This window comes from Anopheles nili, chromosome 2 (assembly GCF_943737925.1).
Source record: "Anopheles nili chromosome 2, idAnoNiliSN_F5_01, whole genome shotgun sequence".
NCBI classification, from domain to species: domain Eukaryota; kingdom Metazoa; phylum Arthropoda; class Insecta; order Diptera; family Culicidae; genus Anopheles; species Anopheles nili.
Genome location: NC_071291.1, coordinates 55,628,884 through 55,648,744, shown reverse-complemented (window position 1 = coordinate 55,648,744; position 19,861 = coordinate 55,628,884). Strand labels below are relative to the sequence as shown.

The window sequence follows — 19,861 nt, the reverse complement described above, 5'->3', positions numbered from 1 at the left end:
GTAAGCGATTGTTTAAATACTTTCATCCGACAATTTCGTTACAACCGATGGAGCTGTAACTGCAACTAACTGAACGCTTCTAGAGACCGATCAGCTGGTGGAGCTCCTCGAGGCGCTTCTGCACACACACAGCACAACAGGTAACGGCTGGATCGCAACAGGCAATATCCGGTCGTTCGCATCGTTGCAACGCCTGGCTGAAGTGCTGTCCTGGCGGGCAGGTGATAAGACACGCATCGCCGGTACGGCACTTGTAGAACGCCCCGCAATTACCCGGCACAGGCAGCAGGATCGGATTGAACGGATCATCCCCGATCGGGCAGCCAGCATCCGGGCGGCAGTTTAGATTCGGTGGTTCCGACGGACCACCGGGCGGTGGTGGGAACGGTAGACACACGACCGACGGATCACAGCAGACAATGTGCGGCAAGTCGCACCGTTGCCCGCCCGCACTAAAATGCTGTCCGGGCGGGCACTGCATAGGACAACGCTCGCCAAAGGCGCACTTGTAGAACCGGTTGCAGTCGTTCTCGTGCGGTAGCAGCGTCGGCTCGTTGGGATTGTCGTTCATAGGACAACGCGCATCCGGAATGCACTGAAGACACGGTAGGCAGGGTGTGTCGGGTATGGTCGAGCTTGGGGTGGCAAGTGTTGTCGTGGTGGTCGGAATCGGCGTGGTTGTGGTGATCGGTGGAGGAACCGTCGTCACTGGTGGTGGTGGGCACACTTCCGGACATCCGGGTAGGCACGGAATCGCAGGATCGCAACACGCCACATTTGGCCACTCGCAGCGCCGTAACGCTTGACTCCAGTGCAAACCGGGTGGACAGGACATCTCGCAGGCCTGCCCATGCGAGCACTTGTAGAACTGGGTGCAGCTTGTATGCGGCAATAAGGTCGGTTCGTTTGGATTATTAAACACCGGGCAGCGCGTATCGTCCCGACACGCACCGGGTGGACAGAGGTTGCAGCTCCAGGGAACCGTTCCTGTTGCACTCACGGCCGTCAGGGTGCCGAGCACCAGCACCAGCAGCACTCTCATGGCGCGTTTTCTAGCGAATGCCACGCTCGTTCACGTTCAAATTAGTATCGCTACCCTCCGCGTGGGGTCGCCTCACAAATCCTGATGATTACGGGTCGGTCGCGAGGCGACAATAAACGGTAGGATGTCTGCTGCAGGACGGTATTTATATCGATGGTTTCCTGCCGTTCGAATAGATAAACACCCCACCGGTGGCACAATCAATCAGGTGTCAAATGGATTTGATCTTTTCTGGGAAAATTGTTTCGTCGCATGTGCAGACATGCAGACATTGACCCAGGATGAATGATTACTAACGTGCGTCCCGGCACAACCAAGCACGTCGTAGCTGGCGTGTTCCGTCGCCGATCAGCAACATGCGTTCCTGGCGGTGTTTAACACGAGTCCGTTATCGGTGTGTTGTTAAACTTTGCAAAGATCTCCCCAATCAAGCTGTCGGTTCGGGTTCTACCGCTTCCAGACTACCCATTGTCGCCGTTCGGCAATCGGTTGGAAATGCTAACCTCCCTGCCCGGGTACCGGAAGAAAGATACGAACTGACGTCGAGATATATTTCCTGCTCTAGGACAAAGGTGACGCGTTGATAAAACACGCTCAAATGTTTGCTTCTTGATTTTGTTTGTCCATTACTGCGATATCACAAGAAAGTGACCTGCGAAGACGTCATCGCAGTGTTGAAATGAAAAATAAGATCGGAATTTCTTCGCAATATCACGATGCTGGTCATGCGAATCATGTGAAATGAATTGCAAACCCATTGGGGGAAAAGTGTGGAAAACGCAGAGAGCGCGTGGGTCGAGAAATTAATAGATGTATTAGTCACTCTCCATGGCACTGGAAATGGCGCCATTCCTGATGGGCATATGACGTAAGATTATTTTTGGGTGACGACTATTTCTGCTTTCAGTAAGTGCATTGAGCGACAACGAATGTATTGCGATTTTGGCGATAGATACGATCTTGATATCTCAGAAACAATTTTTTCCCTTTAAAATACTACGCTCAATGTTTCAATCATTATTGATAGCGTATATAATAAAAAATAGCGGAAATGGAATTGAATGGAACGAAATGGAAAATTGGGGAAGCAAACAAACAATGTAAAAAATGATTTCCTAACCTTGTACAAGCTTTCTTTTCGAATTAGAATAATATGTAGCAGCTAATCTCTACTCTTTATTTCTCAACATTTACGATTGTTATGAGAGGTATACTTAGTAATTACTGTTCAGCAGTATAAACGCAATTTATTATACGCATTACTAAAGCCAAACAGTTTTTCGACATTTTTTTTTGTTCTTCTTCTGTTACTTGATGGAGGAAAGAAATATGGCCTCCTATGATTTAGGAACACTAAATTCACTGCACTGCAGTTAGAGGACTGCACTATTTACAAATTTTGTACAAAAAAGTTATCTAGCCACCCCTCTCCTATTAACAGTGCAGCAACATACCCAATGCTCCACGCAGTTCAATAAGTGACTCAGAAAGCGGGGATTAAAGCAAAAGGTTGGTTGACTAGAGTAAGGGTTTTACTGTTAGAACGTTTCAACTATGATGCTTGAAGTATACTAATTCAAAAATCCTCAAAGTATACTAATTCAAATTCAAAAAACTAAAACTGAAGTATACTAATTAAAAAAAACTATCTCTGATGCCAACATTGAAAAAGACTATATTCCCGTCGTTTACAGTAAGTAAAAGAAAAACTTTGGAGGTATAGGATAAAGCAATAATCGTTTTTTTAAATTAAATGACGCTGGACAGTGATCGAAAGTAATGATACAAGTAGGCCAGATTCAGTTGGTGTCTATTGTATGAGCAGGTGTCAAAATCTTTTATCATCAGTCAGGTAAGATACTCTTAGATACTACTACATTCTACCGTCCTGACCGTCGATCTATATCGAACCTTTCTCGGATATTCGGCAAACGCTAAGGTAAGGCTGGTTCTCAATTTCATTTTTGCACTAATTTATTGATACTAAGCCTCCTAGGGAATCACAATGCTCGCTGTTGTTCAATGCATTGCACGTGCGGGTGCGACCAGCATTAACAGTTCCTCAAGGGCAGGTAACTCCGGGAATGCAACCCGGGATACATTCGATAGTCGGATCGCAGCACGCCTGATGTGGCCAATCACAAACCATCGACTTGGCGTTGAAGTGGAGCCCGGTCGGGCAATCGAACTCGCAGGCACGACCCGTCTGGCACTTGTAGAACTTACTGCAGGTGGTACTCGGCAGCAGGATCGGCGTTGGACCGTCCCGTGGCGGGCAGAGCACATTTGCGACGCAGTTCAACGGGCACGTTACACCAGGATCGCATGGCGTATCCGGCAGCGTTGGTCCTGGAGTGGGAACTGGAGTTGGAGCCGGTGTGGGAGCTGGGGTTGGAGCTGGGGTTGGAGCAGGGGTAGGAGCAGGGGTTGGAGCAGGGGTAGGAGCTGGAGTGGGAGCAGGTGTGGGAGCAGGTGTGGGAGCAGGAGTAGGAGCAGGTGTTGGTCCCGTTGGTGGACAAGTGACACCAGGAATACAAGGATCGCACGGGACAGTCGGATCGCAGCAGGCGCGTTCGGGCCAGTCACAGGCATTTTCCTTCGGGTTGAAATGCAACAATGGCGGACAGTCCATCGGGCAGGCGAATGGACCGGAGCACTTGTAGAACTTGGCGCAGTTGGTGTGTGGCAGCAGGATCGCCTTGGATGATGAAGCCGGACAGTTGGGGTTGGGGACGCAATCGTTTTGGCCTGGATCGGGTGGACCGCACTGAATGTTCGGATCGCAGCAGGCTAGATTTGGCCAGTTGCATGCCTGCTCCTTGGGATCGTAGTGTAGTCCGACTGGGCAGAGCTGCTCGCAGGCATTGCCGCTGTTGCACTTGTAGAACTTGGAGCAGTCGCTGTGGGGCAGCAGCACCGGATACAGTGGGTCCCGGGCCGGGCAATTCGGATGTGGATGGCAGTTGAACGTGGGGCAGGTAACCGATGGGTCACAGGGTTGCTGACCGGTGGCTAAGGTGGCTGCCCACGTGACAGCCAGAAAAAGGGCGAGATACATCGCGTCTCTGTTTTTTTGCGCGTTCTTCGTGTGCCGCTCGCTTGAAACCGATAGCAATACCTGTGGGACCTGTGTAATAAGCTGCCGGAGACGAACTGTGGCTCTCCTCGTGCCTGTCGCATGTTTTTATACCTAACTCTATACCACACTAGGGAGACGCGCGAGGACGACGCTTCGAGGCACGAGCAAGATGTAGCCTTATCGGAATTGGAAGTAATCAGATTGTCGCACCAGCAGCGGATAGCATCGCAGTGAGGTAAGCTTAAATGTTTTTGCAATTAGAAAACCTATCGGGTCGAAAGTGTGTGCCTGCATGAGAATGTGTTGATGCCTTACCATTATTTCCCGCTCAGCTGTGCTTTACATCTAAGCACTGTGTTTCCATGTCGGGTATCCTTGGGCGTACTAAAGTTGTCCTTTACCAGGTTATTGACGCACGTGTTTGATGCGATAGTATCTTCTCTGCAGAGATAGAGCCACTCTAACATTCCCGGGTTATTGTTCATTTTGAGTAGACCTTTAAAATTAGTTATCGTGGTAAAATTGAAGAGTTCCTTAGTATTAATAAATGCTGTACCCTAAGTTCCCTAAGTAATAATAAATACCAGTAGTAACTGCTTTTTTTGTACATTTTTTTAAAATTATTTTCTCATGTGGATTTGTTTGGAATATTTGCACAAAACAATACAGTATTAACAATTTCTACATCGTCATTTTTGTCTTAGTTATCCAACAAACTATCCTTTTTTTATGTTTATACTATTACTTATTAAGGTAGTTTGGAACAAATCACGCTCACAAAAACTTTTCACAATAATTGTCATCTTTCACGGATATATACTGGAAGTCCGAGAATACATATTTTTGTGTGTGTAAACAATGGTTTTACGCTATAAACGTTATGAAATGTTGTTCACAGTCTGTATAAGTTTAGTGTACGCTCTCAGGACGTTCAACCCCAAACTTCAAAAGAGAACGTAACTGTTGTCAAAAGATTTCATGGTTCACTGGTGTTCTTCCAAAGCTTTAGCTTCAAGGATTCAAGCAGAACATAGTTGCTGCTCAATGGCTGCATGATTCTGGTGAGCTCTTCTAAGGCTTTAGCTCTATGCTACGATAAATGCATTTGTCGTTAAACAACTGTCTGGCATGTTGGGTCTTCCAAAGTTGGAATACATATTTCAAACAAAGAAGAGAAGAAGATCGTATTTATCTTTTGTAGACTTGCCTTTATTCAATATAGTGGTTAGTATTCGCATTTAATCATGGGTTAGTTTTGGCGCGATATAACTGACACAGCACAACGAGCCGTTGTGGTGTTTAATCTTGCACCTTGGTACTTAGCATTGTGCTGTGGTTTTACAGTCTAAGTAATAAATATACATTCTTCGCAAACAGTGTCATAATACATACAAGGTTTCTCATTGCAAATTGTTGTTAGTAATACTGGATAGTGTTTTGATTAAGCTAGGTTGATAAGCAGTTCCAATCGAGCATTTCCTTTGAACAGCGCGCGTGTCGTAATGGAATGATCCGTAAAATTTGAGCCATCCTAGAACCGGAACGATCTGGCACATGTAACGCCCGGAATGCAGGGCGGATTGCAGGGTACAGTCGGATCGCAGCACGCACTTCCTGGCCAGTCGCACACGAACTCCCTCGCATTGAAATGCAGACCCGGTGGGCAGGAGTGCTCGCAGGCCTTCCGGTTGGAGCACTTGTAGAACTTGCCGCAGTTTGCGTGTGCGAACAGAGTCGGTTTCACTCCGTCAAGAGCCGGACAGCGCATGTCGTTGAAACAGTTGTTTGGTGGGCACGTCACTCCTGGAATACAAGGATCCGATGGTGTTGGAGTAGGTGTAGGCGGTGGGGGCGGTGTTGGTGGAGGAAGTGTTGGAGGAGGAAGTGTTGGAGGAGGAAGTGTTGGCGGAGGAGGCGTTGGTCCCGTCGGTGGACATGTTACTCCGGGAATGCAGGGAGGATTGCACGGTACCGTCGGATCACAACACGCACTGCTGGGCCAATCACATACGTTCAACGCAGAATTGAAATGTAATCCTGGTGGACAGTTATGCTCGCACGCTTTGCCGTTGTTGCACTTGTAAAACAGCGAACACTGCTGGTGAGGCAAAAGAGTTGGCGTAGCTCCGTTCCTTGGAGGACATCTTGAGTCTGCAAAGCAGTTACCTGCATCACCAGGCGGACAAGTAACGCCGGGGATGCATGGATCTCCGGGAGTTGGTGCAGGCGTTGGAGCAGGAGTGGGTGCAGGTGTAGGGGCAGGAGTTGGAGCAGGCGTTGGAGCAGGTGTAGGTGCTGGCGTAGGTGCTGGAGTTGGAGCAGGTGTTGGCGCTGGAGTTGGAGCAGGTGTTGGCGCTGGAGTAGGTGCAGGTGTTGGTCCCGTCGGTGGACATGTTACACCAGGAATGCAGGGAGGACTGCATGGTACTGTGGGATCACAGCATGCATTACTGGGCCAATCGCACACACTCAATGCGACGTTAAAGTGCAATCCAGCTGGACAGTCGTGTTCACACGCGAATCCATTGTTACACTTGTAGAACATTCCACAATTGACATGTGGTAATAGAGTTGGTGTAGGCCCGTTCCTTGGAGGACATCGGGAGTCTGCAATGCAGTTACCTGCATCACCAGGCGGACAAGTAACGCCGGGAATGCATGGATCTCCGGGAGTTGGTGCAGGTGTTGGAGCAGGAGTTGGTGCAGGTGTTGGAGCAGGAGTGGGTGCAGGTGTAGGGGCAGGAGTTGGAGCAGGCGTTGGAGCAGGTGTAGGAGCAGGTGTTGGAGCAGGTGTAGGAGCAGGTGTTGGCGCTGGAGTTGGAGCAGGTGTTGGCGCTGGAGTTGGCGCCGGCGTTGGGACAGGGGTCGGTGCAGGTGTTGGTCCCGTCGGTGGACATGTTACACCAGGAATGCAGGGAGGACTGCATGGTACTGTGGGGTCGCAGCAGGCACTACTGGGCCAATCACATACATCCAACGCGGTGTTAAAATGCAATCCAGCCGGACATTTATGCTCACATGCGAATCCATTATTACACTTGTAGAACATTCCACAATTGACGTGAGGAAGAAGAGTAGGTGTTGGACCGTTCCTTGGTGGACATCGGGAGTCTGCTTTGCAATTTCCTGCATCACTTGGAGGGCAAGTGACACCGGGAATGCATGGGTCACCAGGAGTAGGAGTAGGTGCTGGTGTAGGGGCTGGAGTTGGCGCTGGAGTTGGCGCTGGAGTTGGAGCAGGTGTTGGAGCAGGTGTTGGAGCAGGTGTTGGAGCAGGTGTAGGAGCAGGTGTAGGAGCAGGTGTTGGAGCAGGTGTTGGTGCTGGAGTTGGCGCCGGCGTTGGGACAGGGGTCGGTGCAGGTGTTGGTCCCGTCGGTGGACATGTTACACCAGGAATGCAGGGAGGACTGCATGGTACTGTGGGGTCGCAGCAGGCACTACTGGGCCAATCACATACATCCAACGCGGTGTTGAAATGCAATCCAGCCGGACATTTATGTTCACATGCGAATCCATTATTACACTTGTAGAACATTCCACAATTGACGTGAGGAAGAAGAGTAGGTGTTGGACCGTTCCTTGGTGGACATCGGGAGTCTGCTTTGCAATTTCCTGCATCACTTGGAGGGCAAGTGACACCGGGAATGCATGGGTCACCAGGAGTAGGAGTAGGTGCTGGTGTAGGGGCTGGAGTTGGCGCTGGAGTTGGCGCTGGAGTTGGAGCAGGTGTTGGAGCAGGTGTTGGAGCAGGTGTAGGAGCAGGTGTTGGAGCAGGTGTAGGAGCAGGTGTTGGCGCTGGAGTTGGCGCCGGTGTTGGGACAGGTGTCGGTGCAGGTGTTGGTCCTGTCGGTGGACATGTTACTCCCGGAATACAGGGAGGATTGCACGGTACCGTAGGATCACAACACGCACTGGTAGGCCAATCGCACACACTCAGTGCGGTGTTAAAGTGTAACCCAGCGGGACAATTATGCTCACAAGCTCTACCATTATCGCACTTGTAGAACATCGTGCACTTTGTGTGCGGCAACAGAGTTGGCGTAGGACCGTTCCATGCTGGGCATCGTGCGTCAACCACGCAGTTTCCAGCATCTCCTGGGGGACAAGTGACACCGGGAATGCACGGGTCACCGGGACTGGGAGTAGGAGCTGGTGTTGGCGCTGGAGTAGGTGCAGGAGTAGGTGCAGGAGTGGGTGCTGGAGTTGGAGCTGGTGTAGGTGCCGGTGTAGGTGCCGGTGTGGGTGCCGGTGTCGGAGCTGGTGTCGGTCCCGTTGGAGGACAAGTTACACCAGGAATGCAAGGATTCTGGCATGGCACCGAAGGATCGCAGCACGCAATTTCTGGCCTTTCGCAACGCTGCAATGCCACGCTGAAGTGACCAACCATGCACGGTATCTCACACGCCTGTCCGGTGGAGCATTTGTAGAACATACTGCAGGAGGTGCTGTGCGGCAGAAGCGTTGGATTGAAAGGATCTTCAAACACCGGACAGCGGCTATCCGGGCGACACGTCACACCCGGATTCGGTCCTGTACAGGGAACCGATGGGTCACAACAGGCCACATTTGGCCACTCGCAGCGTCGTGTTTCGCGGCTAAAGTGTTGTCCTTGTGGACAGGACACCGCGCACCGATTACCGATGTCACACTTGTAGAACATTCCGCAGTTAGATTCGTGCTCGAACACGGTCGGATTGTTAGGATTGTCGTTTAGCGGGCAGCGAACGTCGGGAACACAGTGCGCATTGTCCGGTCCTGTACATGGTACCATGGGATCACAGCACGCCACGTTCGGCCACTCGCAGCTACGAGTCTGCCGGCTAAAGTGCTGCCCGGGTGGACAGGACAACGAGCAGCGATTGCCGAGGTCGCATTTGTAGAACAGTCCGCAGTTAGATTCATGCTCGAATATGGTGGGATTATTAGGGTTCTCATTCATCGGGCAGCGCACATCTGGGACGCAGTTGCCCGGATTCGTTCCCGTACACTGCACTGACGGGTCACAACACGCCACATTGGGCCACTCGCAGCGTCTCAACACGCGGCTGAAGTGTTGCCCGGGTGGACACGAGACCAAACACCGGCTGCCGAGATCACACTTGTAGAACTGGCCGCAGTTAGACTCGTGTTCGAATATGGTCGGGTTGTTTGGATCCTCCGATATCGGGCAACGGACATCCGGAACACAGCTCGTACAGCCAGGACACGGTCCAGGGACTGGTGGCGTTGGAGCTGTCGGAACTGGTGACGGAGGTGTCGGAACCGGTGGTGGAGGAGGCGTCGGAATTGGCGGCGGAGGAGCAGTCGGAACTGGTGGTGGTGGCGGCGTCGGTACTGGTGGTGGTGGAGGTGTCGGAACTGGAGGTGCCTCCGAAGGCGGAGGACAGGTTACACCGGGTATGCAAGGATCCTGTGGCAGACACGGAATGGTAGCATCACAGCAGGCTCGCTCCGGCCAATCACATGCCAGAATCGCAGGGTTGAAATGCAAATTGGCTGGACAATCGAACACGCAAGCTTCACCATTAGAGCACTTGTAGAATTTGCCGCAGTTTGGATGTTCCAGCAGGACTGGTCCCTGCGGTGGGTTCACTAGCGGGCACCGACTGTCAACGCTGCAGTTGAACGTGGCACAGGTCACACCCGGGACACATGGGCCCTGGGCCTGCACCAGGTGCCAGGCGGCGGCAGTAAGTACCGCCAGGTAGAGATGCTTCATCAGTAAGGATGCTCGCGTCCGTCACCAGAATTCGAGCTGATCAAACTACAGACTGACTTAGGAGTGAAATCTGACCAGAATTTTTATACTCCTTCCCAGCGTTCTTGGTAGATTCTTTTCATGTGTCCGCCTCGCACACGAGGATTTCAAGAGAGCGTTGTGGTGTCGGAAAAATTGCGACATTCAAAGCGGAGCGCCACTTTCGGTCCTTCGGCGCCTACGGTCTGTCGCGTGACGCACAAGGCACCAGGAAGTAACGCAGGTGTACAGCTTACAAGAACGTAGTGCTAAGCGACGTCCGATATCAGACCTGCTAAGATTCTAGCGCATTCTTCCTACCCCCGGTGACCCTGGTAGAGGGCCAGTAGTTCCTGGGGGTGAGACCGCCCGTAACGGACGTAGTGCCCCCCTGCTTTGTTCCAAAATCTTTCCCTCAACCACAAGCTTGCCGTCAGCGCTGGTTATCTTAATTATTATCACTTGTCGGCATTCCAAAGTTCTAGTTCATGTTCACGGTGCTTACAAGGTTCGCCTTTTATCGGTATACATCGATACTGGGATATTGTCCCCCACTCAGGCACAGATGCGCAACCTCGACGTCTGTATATGCGTGGTTCCTCTTTACGTTGATGTTTGATAGTGGTGTTAAATGATGTCAGCATGTGAATTATTTTGGCACTAGGACGACACTCTCGTGACGTATTTTAATCATATCAAACTCGGAAATTGGCAAATATTACACCACGAAGCATGAATTGCATTCATAACAGCATTTGGAATCAGCACTTTTTGGGGAATCCTCAAAATCAATGTGCGTTTCTTCATTTGCGTCAAAGTGCCGTAGTCCTTTTGTGGATCAAAAGGTGTACGTTTGGTTGAAAATGTTCTGATGCACCACGCTAGCTTTTTGTTTTGCTTACATACAAGTAACAGTTGGGATGAGATCATTGGTCATTATCAAGGCATGTACATCACATTGGAAACCTAATTCTCTAAAGATGTGGATTTGCTGGAAAAGATTAATGTAGATATTTATCCATAGATAAATACTATTATTTAGATTTTTGCGCATGGAAACGCGCATGTAGATTCCTAGATTTGTGATCTAGCCGTGTGATCTTGGTGCATTCAAATCGTAGGCGTCTCCATCGAAGATACAATCTTAATGACGCATTCCAGTTTTATCTTGCAATGGTGTAATAGTACCACGAGCGCAATGATACCAGACACACTATGAGTGTGTACATTCGTCACGACTAATTGGCGTCCGATGTTTGGCTATTGTTTCGGTTGTTTTTGCAAGTCTCCAATTGGTAGCGTGCAGAAACATGCATTACGAATTTTTGAACTGCTGATAGCAAGGATCCAATGAATGAAAACTGGATCGTGTGCGAGAAACGGAGATGGAACGAGCAGACGAACAAAGCAGCGGTTGTGAAAGGAGAATGTACTACGGACAAGATGGCCAGCAAGAATGTCAATCGGAGAGTGGACGAAAACATCCGAGCAAAGATCGGAAAAGATCTATAAAATGCTGCCAAAGTGCTGCTGCGAGAATCAGATCATTCCGACGGCAGTTAGGTTGTGGATCGGCTCGACTTCTGTTGTTATGTTAAAGGACGTGTTTATTTGGGCCCTCGTGGTTTCGGTGGTAGCTACTGCTAGCGTTGACCCACGATGCTCCCGTTATAGCCAAGGTATGGAGGCGCAGGTGTTGCCTCACCTGAATGACTGCCGCAAGTTCGTTATCTGTGATATGGGTGGTAACGGGCAGGTGCTACCGTGTCCGACCGGGCTCTACTTCAGCGCCACAGAGCACGCGTGTTCGTACGATCAGTCCGTTTGCACGCACGGTGAACTGACGGGTACGAACAACATCGTACCGATGGTACCAAACCTTCCGGAACCACCGCAGCCAGTGGTTCCCGTGCAGCCCAAGCCAGAGCCAGAGCCGAAGCCGTTGCCCGAGCTCCAGCCATTGCCCATACCTACACAGATTCCGGTAGTTGTACCGCCAGCAGTAGAATCGATCGAGATTCATCCAAAACCACCGGTTTCAAATTGGCTTCCGATCGTCACTGCGGCTCCAACGACTGTAGCACCTGTACAAGAACAGACGGAAAGCGAACAACTTCACCTCCAGAGCGTAGGTTCACTCAAAAATCAAACACAAACGTTTTTGCTTTGGTATTAATTAGAACGGTCCTTCTTTCCTCCTTGAGCAGGTCTGCTGGGATCAACCGGCTGGGAAGGTTTACCCAGTCGCCCACGATTGCGGTCTGTACGTCGTTTGCATGGGTAACCACAATGCGATCGTTCAACGTTGCCCTAAGAGTCTGTTGTACGATCACAAGCAACAGCGTTGCGAGTTTGCTGAGATGTCTTTCTGCGCAACACCTCGTGCAGAAGATCGCTTGGTGCTCGATATCCACGGTGTAAATATGGCCTTGCTCGAAGCAGAACGACAGGAATTGCTTGCCGAGCAGCAGTACGCAAATCCCGCCATTCCGGTGGAGGAGAAGGCATCCCCACCGGAGCTGAACGAGCAGCATCAGAACATCCCGCAGGTAGTTATCGTACGTGAGCCTGAATATGTGGCCGCACCTGAGCCAGTAGTAGACCTCCGCATCATTGATAAGCATCCGCGGTGCCTTTCGCGGAACAATCTGGCCCTGACCGTTGAGCTGGCGCATGATACCGATTGCTCGAAGTATCTGGTGTGCGTTGGGCAGATCGCTTTCGAGAAGCGGTGTCCGGCCGGGCAACACTGGAACGCAAAACGTAGTTGGTGCGATTTCCCATCCGCCGCTGGCTGCACGCTGTAGCGTTAACTTCCTGAGCGGATTTATGTTGCGACCAACAATAAACGTTTTATGGCCGATCATTAGAAAATGCACACCGCGGCGTTGCCATTTCTTTCGTCTTTCGGTTGTTGTTATTTTTGATTGAGAACATTGCACATAACAAGGCATTATGTAGTTCTTTTGCTCTTCTTGATGAAGACAGATGCACCTGCTAGTTCAAATATACGATGGATTTAATTTTTCGTACACTGCTATATTACTGTAAAAATCTGTATAAACTCTCATCATGCAGCGTTGGTTCAAGATGCAAGCGTTCAAGCGCCAGAGAAATAACTCAAGGAGGTCAAGACCACAAAATCGATCATTATCTTTCTCAGTCCGAATGTGTCCTATGATACTCTAGGCTCATTAGATTCATTATGATTTATAAATCAACCTATCAAACTCTCCTATCAAAGGTTTCTTTACTCACGTAAAAAGTCGAACATACATAGTTTTGAAATCTACTTTCTTAATGATATAACCTGTAGCTTTATAACTTTTACCAGAATTTGTCTTTTTGAAGTAAATTTCGTTATAAAAATAATTTTTTTCTCACAAAAGTAACAAATTTATCTCCTCTTACCTCCTTTCCTTCTTTGGAGAAAGATTCTTTACCATCGAGCTGTGGTTAATATTTGTTTGGCGTATAATCATAGTCGTGTATATTTGTAGCTATTTAAACTAGTTAGTTATTTATTATTAGTTTATTTAAATGATTCTACGATGGTGAGCTTACGTGCCATTACCTCTTTAACATTTACGATAATGTTACGAACTTCCTTTCAGTAACACGCTAAGCATCTGGATAGTGTGACTGATATAGGTTTTCCAATTGATGCAGATCCGTCTACGGGTATTATAAACGATTCAAATTACTTAGGGTGTTGTTACTGTTGTCGATGAGAATTAACAGTAGTCTTTATGTACGTTTCTGGTTTTACAATAAATGCCTGTTCTCGTTGCTACAATGCATCACCTGATTCCATAGCATGATAGTCGGAACCTTACAATTTGAATCCACATCCTCTATTTTATATTGAATAGCGGGTAACCTCTGCAGCTTGATCAAACTTAAAATGAAAGGAACCATCCACCGTTTAAATTTTAGTTAGCAACAACGGATTTTAAAATTACAAGAACGGAACAAAAAATCTATTGTAAATCCACGTGCTACGTAATTTGAATCTAAATCATCTGACGTTTCAAGTTGTTGCGTTTTCTCGGAACGCATGGTTTGAAATGTGTGTGATGATAGAAATGACAGCCAATGTCAAATTTCCACGTAAGCGTTCTTTCGTTTCCGGCATCGACGAGTGCTAGCGGACACATTTTGATTAATTAAAAGAATAACTCTGTAAGTTGTGTTTTTCGCTCTCAATTAACATGGTATTAAGTGAAAACAGTATAGAAAACATGGTGCAAATGATGTTACATGAATTCCGACCTGCAAGCTTGCAGATAACGGCAAAAAAGGCATCGAAAGTTGGTGTTGTGTACGAAACCGCTTGATGGAACTGTCAACATTTCAGCGGTATTCTACACGTCGTGCCTCAATGTTTCGCTTATACCTACGTGTTCATTAGTTATAAACCAAATGATCGACACGAGATTGAAGTGCTAATGAAGTGGCTTGTGTTTTTTGCAGTTTAATTAAGCAACCTCTAAAATGGCCAAGACCAAGCGTGAGAAGAAGCCGAAGTCGGCGATCAACGAGGTGGTGACACGGGAGTGCACCATTAACCTGAACCGACGCCTGCACAAGGTTGGTTACAAGAAGCGCTCCCCACGAGCAATCAAGATTGTTCGCAAATTCGCTGAGAAGGAGATGGGAACGACGGACGTCCGTATTGATACCCGCCTGAATAAGGCCATCTGGCACCGCGGAATCCGGTAAGCCCATGTTAACAGCGGTCAAAAATGATTGATTCTAATGTACGGTTTAATCGCAGGAACCCGCCTTTCCGCATACGCGTGCGACTCTCCCGCCGTCGTAACGACGATGAGGACTCACCTAACAAGCTGTACACGCTGGTCACATACGTCGCGGTGCCTACGTTCAAGGAACTGCAAACCGAAAACGTTGAATCGACTGAAGATTAAACAGTGCGTTTGGACGAGGACGGAGCTTTGTAAATATTCAAAGGCCTCGTTCTGCGACCGGTTCGTTGGTGTATGCGAATAAAAAAGTGAGCGGAAAAGAGGAAAACAAAATCGCTCTTTCAGTGTTGTTTAATTAGCCGTCGCACTCCCGTGTTGTGTTGTGAAAAGGACAATTTCAGCAACAGTAGTCAGTTCATTATGAGAGAATATCATTGAAATGGTGGATCGATGGGATGAAAGTAGTGAGATGAAAACAGGAAGGAATCGTATTTTTCTATTGCTTCAAAAGAACATCAGGAGGTGAAGGATATTCGTGATAATGAAAAATCAAGGGAACATATCGTATCAAAACATTGAATTTCTTTTCGTTGAACTGTAAATATTTTATTTCCAAAAAGCCCCACTCCCTGCATAAAAACAACAAAAGAGAAAATGCTCCATCTAACATTGATAATTGATACGTTTCATCCTGTACAGCGATCTTTAAAAAATGCTGCAATGTTTAGTTGTCTATAGGTGCGATAAAGTTGTTTTCGCTTATTCCTTGCTTTATCTCGTTCTGCAAACATCTAACATGCGGTGTTGCGATTTTGTAATGTTTATTGAACTGATAATTTTGTCATTATTTCGACAAAATGCTCCTATGCTGCATAATTTTTTAGGGCTATCTCGCACACGAGAGGTCACGATTGCACCAACGATGGTGAAATTTTCTCGTTATAGAGCATCATGCACAGCCTGTACCAGTACAGTCATGCTTTCAACGGGCGTTTGAGGGGTGATGCCGTGTCCCAGGTTGGCGATATAGCGATGCTTGCCAAATTTGCGAACCATCGTGAGCACAAGCTCCCGTAATTCCTCCGGTGGTTTGTACATATCTTGCGGGTGAAGATTACCCTGAAGCGTCACGTTAGGACCAACTTGCTTGCGAGCTTCCTCTGGGTCGATGGTGTAATCGAGTCCAATCACTTCATATCCGGTTTGAGCTTGTTCGGCAAGCGAGTGCATTGCACCCTTTGCAAATAGCACCATCGGGACGGCTGGGACATTTTCTTCCGCTAGCTTGCGCAACAAGTCATCTCGAATGCGCTTCAAGTATGGCAAGGACACAGTGAGGAACTGCTCTTTGCTAAGGTGATCTCCACTGGATTCGAACACCTGCACTATTTGTGCGCCCGCTTTCACCTGCATGGCGAGATAATCGATGATCTGATCTGTGAGAATGTTCAGCAACTTTTGGCTCGCTTCCGGGTGATCCTGTAGCCATGCTTTCGCTTTGGACATAGTTTGGCTACCTCCGCCTTCGATCATGTAGCCCATCAGTGTCCATGGTGCGCCGGTGAATCCAAACAGTGGTACCTTACCCGCGATCATATGACGCATCATGGTAATCGCATCGCCCACGTACTTCAACCGGTCAATCGCCCCAGTCTGATTGAGTCGCTCGAGATCTGCCGGTCCGACTAAAGGTTCAGGTAGTACGGGTCCGACGCCTGGTTTCATTTCAACTGTAATACCGAGTGCCTGGGGTATTACGAGAATATCCGAAAAGATGATTGATGCATCTAAGTCGAACCGTCTCAGCGGTTGCATCGTCACTTCGCAAGCCAGTTCCGGTGTCCGGCAGACGGTGAAAAAATCATGCTTCGCTCGGACTTCCTGAAATTCGGGCAGATAGCGGCCTGCCTGTCGCATGACCCATACCGGAACACGATCCACCGGCTCGCCACGAGCTGCTCGCAGCAGGTTATCATTAATCAGAGGAGGAAAGTCCTGAAAAAAAAATATTCATCAGAACGTGAGAAACAACTAGAACCGCTAATGGTAATTATCATAAAGTATTAATCACTAAAGGTAATCTGCCAATCGAACCCATGGTGACTGGCTGTTGTTCCGGTTGATGCGGTGCTGATATTCGTATCCACTTACGTCGCGGATTTGCGCTTCCAGTAGTTGTGGCAAACGCTTTTCGACTGAACCATCTTCTTGCTGCATCTGTATGAGCGAAGCCGTGATGAAACCAACCAAGACTCCAACCCCCAAAATTACGATGACGGGACGTTTCAATGACTCGACCATGACGACGGCAATAAAAGTTTTCAATGATGTCTAGTTGAACCTTATCAATTAAGAGCGCACCTTTTTCATTGTTAGCCAGCCAATAATACGAACGAATCGAAGCGCACACCAGAGCTCACTGCTTCGGTGTGATGTCGAGAAGCTGTATGTCGGTTGTAATATATTTTGCAATCGCCAAGAACACACCGCACCAGTCTTTCACAGTAACGGAAGATATGTTGTGAAAACAGAGTTTTTTTATTGCCATCAGCTGTCAAAACCGCTGAATGTACGCACTCTTGTTTCGGTGGGTATGTAATAAAGATTGACTAGTTTTAGCTTTTATCTACATTTCAACACACGAAATAATCGAGTTCTTTCGTCACCTCGAAAAGAATATAACTAAAAATCCATTTTTATATGGAAAAATAACGCATTTTCCGGCTTTAAACAACGCCGGTAATCGTATTGTTGACAAATGTAGTCTGACAGACTAGTCAGCAGCTGACGTAGAGATGCGTGCTCAATTTCATCGAAATGAGCTATAGTTGAAAATATGAGTTTAATTCAAAAAATACATCACTGAATATTTTAAATGGTTTTACTGCATTTTCATGATACAATTGCATAATTAGGAAACTATTTACAAATAAAATATAAATTATCTTTTGTTATCTTATAGACTTTAGGCTAACGAAAATACTATTTATCGACAAAGTATACCAGATTATCATGTGCAGGTTGTCGTTATTATTTTAATCAGCTTTATTTTCGGATATAAAGAGATTCAGTGTTAAATAAGATATTTTCTTAAATTCTAGCACTCTGCATCAACCTGATGCGCATTACAAAAAAACATTGAAACACGTGAGAAATCAGTTAGTGGTCTTGTAGCACAAGCGAATGCACATATGTGCGCAATTCTCCATACGCCCTTCCACCAGTCGATTTAATTCGTATCATAAATGCAAATATTTAATGACATTATTTGCAGTGGCATATTTGCTGTGTAATGCAACCGCAGCTCGATTGCAGCCTAATGATCAACGCTGCCGACCATTCGCCAATCGCGGAATCGTTCCACGTGTCCAATTGGGTGATTGGTTTGCAATTTACGAAGCGCATCCAGCCTACCATCGCTATCGCGCAAAGCTACAATTGAAAAATTGGCCTCCCCATGGGCCCTCGCTAAGCACTTGTTTGCTATGCAAACTGCAACGGCTCCCGGGCGACATCAAAGGTCCCGCCAAACTGCATCGATATTGAACTTCAAAGAAGGTGCACCTTCACGGCGGTGCAGTATCGCTGCATGTATGCATGACTGGTGTGGTGCACGCGATTGGGATTTTTGCCTTCGGAATTCTTGCGATTTACTGGCCGCTAGGGACGAACCCTAAAGGACCTCATCGCGCAATCTGCCCAGCAAACACATGGGAAATGAACGTGTGCATAATTGATCGAACGTATTTTGCCTTTCTCGTTGCACTCGTTCCCCTTTTTCGACATTGACAAGGACCATCCGTTCTGGACCATCGCGGAATTTGGCAGGGATGAAAATTTTTCACGGAAAAACTTTCCCCAAGCCGCCACCATAATGAGCAGCAAACATTTCATTTCGCTAAAAGCCGTTCCTGGAAATCAGAGACCCGCTAAAACCCGGTCCAGCCTGACTAAGCTTTATCCAATCGCGAGTCCTTGCGCCCTTCAGCACTTCGGTGCAAACACACACACACTGGAGGCCAACCGGAGAGGTCAGCCCGCGGGTGTGGAATAAATTGAATTTCATTTATTCATACGGTTGAATTATTTGCCAATCGTGTGGCGCAAAGAGAGCGCCCATTTTTTTTTTCCACCGGAAGATCCCTCACGCGGGATCCGCCTGGCGATCCTTCCCCTTGTCCGGGGGTCTTTCAGCTCCAGCGCAAATCGATTCGAAAGCGATTAGAGACGAGCACGTGAGAGCACGTCTGCCTTGCCTGCCGTTCCAACCTTCGGCGTGTCCCGGGGGCTGAAGGTGGATAAGGGAGAAAGAGTGAAAAACTGCGCAATATCTGACCGGCAGGTCTCTTTTCACCGGTTCTGTCCGGTGGATTGCGTGGTTGCATGCCGAACGGAAGGGGCAGGATTTGTTTTGCACCGCTCCACGGAACGGAGGTTTTTTTGGGGAGGAAAAAGGACACGCGGAAGGGTACGCCAATCCGACGCCATGGTGTCCCGCGTTCTGGCGGCTGACCGATGTTTATCTGTGCTTTGTGAAAGCTTGCCGTTTTGGGTGCAGTTTTTTCCAACCCCACCACGGTGGGCCAATCCGGGTGCAATTAAATTGCATTTCACCCGGTGTGGGGGGGAGCGGTAGTGGTAGAGGAGCGTAGAGGAAGGGGGGAGGGGAGGGAGTCCATCCATGATTGCTATCAGTGCCCGTTGTGAAGTCCACACGGCACGCGGGTTGACCATTGTGTCCTGGAGCACGCCGTGGCTCGAATGCACTTTTCCATCGTTCCGTGGAAAAGGACGCAAAAGAGTGAAATGTTTGCAATGAGAAAGCGACCGTAATGTGACCGAGTGAATCACAAAAGCAGCAACAACGGTGGCAGATAAAAAAACAGCAGAAAAAATGATTCGTAAACCATGAATGGCCCTCGGGGTGGTAGGGAAAACGCGGAAAAGCCCCCTCCTTGTTCGGCCTGGAAGGGCGACTGATCACAAATTGAAATGAGCTCGTACACGCTCCGTTTTGTGCCACGCGAGGGTGCAGAAAAAAAACCGCACGCAATCGCAATAACTGGCCCTTTGGGGACGTGCGATTAAGGGACATCCGTGTGCAAAAAAAGGAAAGGAAAAGAACACGAGCACACACACCCACGGATGACATCGCAGGAAATGACCATCGCATAAAAAACGCGGAAGGTGCTTTTATTCAGGCCTTGGGTTGGGTAATTTAGTGGAGATGGGCATTCTTTTTTGTTTCGCTACTGTCGTAGTTCTAAGCTGCTTGGGTTAAAAAATTAGCTTCGGAA

General features: G+C 48.3%; 4 protein-coding genes across 4 annotated transcripts; 2 read left to right on the top strand and 2 right to left on the bottom strand.

The window, feature by feature from the left end:
- Positions 1-3,104: 3,104 nt before the first annotated feature.
- Positions 3,105-9,840, bottom strand: LOC128726427 (nascent polypeptide-associated complex subunit alpha, muscle-specific form-like). Its single transcript, XM_053820239.1, has 3 exons — positions 6,486-9,840; positions 5,676-6,392; positions 3,105-4,063 (listed from the first exon to the last, which is right to left on the bottom strand). Exons 1-3 carry the CDS (start codon positions 9,838-9,840, stop codon positions 3,105-3,107), a joined length of 5,031 nt encoding a protein of 1,676 aa, XP_053676214.1.
- Positions 9,841-11,314: 1,474 nt separating this feature from the next.
- On the top strand, positions 11,315-12,665 carry LOC128726416 (uncharacterized). Its single transcript, XM_053820228.1, has 2 exons — positions 11,315-11,986; positions 12,066-12,665. Exons 1-2 carry the CDS (start codon positions 11,315-11,317, stop codon positions 12,663-12,665), a joined length of 1,272 nt encoding a protein of 423 aa, XP_053676203.1.
- Positions 12,666-13,986: 1,321 nt separating this feature from the next.
- LOC128730312 (60S ribosomal protein L31) lies at positions 13,987-14,986 on the top strand. The gene is made up of 3 exons (XM_053823353.1): positions 13,987-14,040; positions 14,332-14,576; positions 14,636-14,986. Exons 2-3 carry the CDS (start codon positions 14,353-14,355, stop codon positions 14,784-14,786), a joined length of 375 nt encoding a protein of 124 aa, XP_053679328.1. The 5' UTR covers positions 13,987-14,040; positions 14,332-14,352; the 3' UTR covers positions 14,787-14,986.
- A 204-nt stretch (positions 14,987-15,190) lies between these two features.
- LOC128731495 (uroporphyrinogen decarboxylase) lies at positions 15,191-17,053 on the bottom strand. The gene is made up of 2 exons (XM_053824619.1): positions 16,926-17,053; positions 15,191-16,559 (listed from the first exon to the last, which is right to left on the bottom strand). The coding sequence occupies exons 1-2, from the start codon at positions 16,932-16,934 to the stop codon at positions 15,504-15,506; spliced, it is 1,065 nt and encodes a 354-aa protein (XP_053680594.1). The 5' UTR covers positions 16,935-17,053; the 3' UTR covers positions 15,191-15,503.
- Positions 17,054-19,861: the final 2,808 nt, after the last annotated feature.

Excerpts from the sequence above, each read along its gene's own strand:
- LOC128726427 (XM_053820239.1), bottom strand. The coding sequence starts at position 9,840 with ATGAAGCATCTCTACCTGGCGGTACTTACTGCCGCCGCCTGGCACCTG. Across the intron at positions 6,393-6,485 it reads GACGGGACCAACACCTGCAC|CTCCAACTCCTGCCCCTACA; the intron begins CTACTCCAGCGC and ends CTCCAACGCCTG. Across the intron at positions 4,064-5,675 it reads CTGCATTCCGGGCGTTACAT|CCACCTTAGCCACCGGTCAG; the intron begins GTGCCAGATCGT and ends TCACGTGGGCAG.
- LOC128726416 (XM_053820228.1), top strand. The coding sequence starts at position 11,315 with ATGTCAATCGGAGAGTGGACGAAAACATCCGAGCAAAGATCGGAAAAG. Across the intron at positions 11,987-12,065 it reads AACAACTTCACCTCCAGAGC|GTCTGCTGGGATCAACCGGC; the intron begins GTAGGTTCACTC and ends CTCCTTGAGCAG.
- LOC128730312 (XM_053823353.1), top strand. The coding sequence starts at position 14,353 with ATGGCCAAGACCAAGCGTGAGAAGAAGCCGAAGTCGGCGATCAACGAG. Across the intron at positions 14,577-14,635 it reads ATCTGGCACCGCGGAATCCG|GAACCCGCCTTTCCGCATAC; the intron begins GTAAGCCCATGT and ends GTTTAATCGCAG.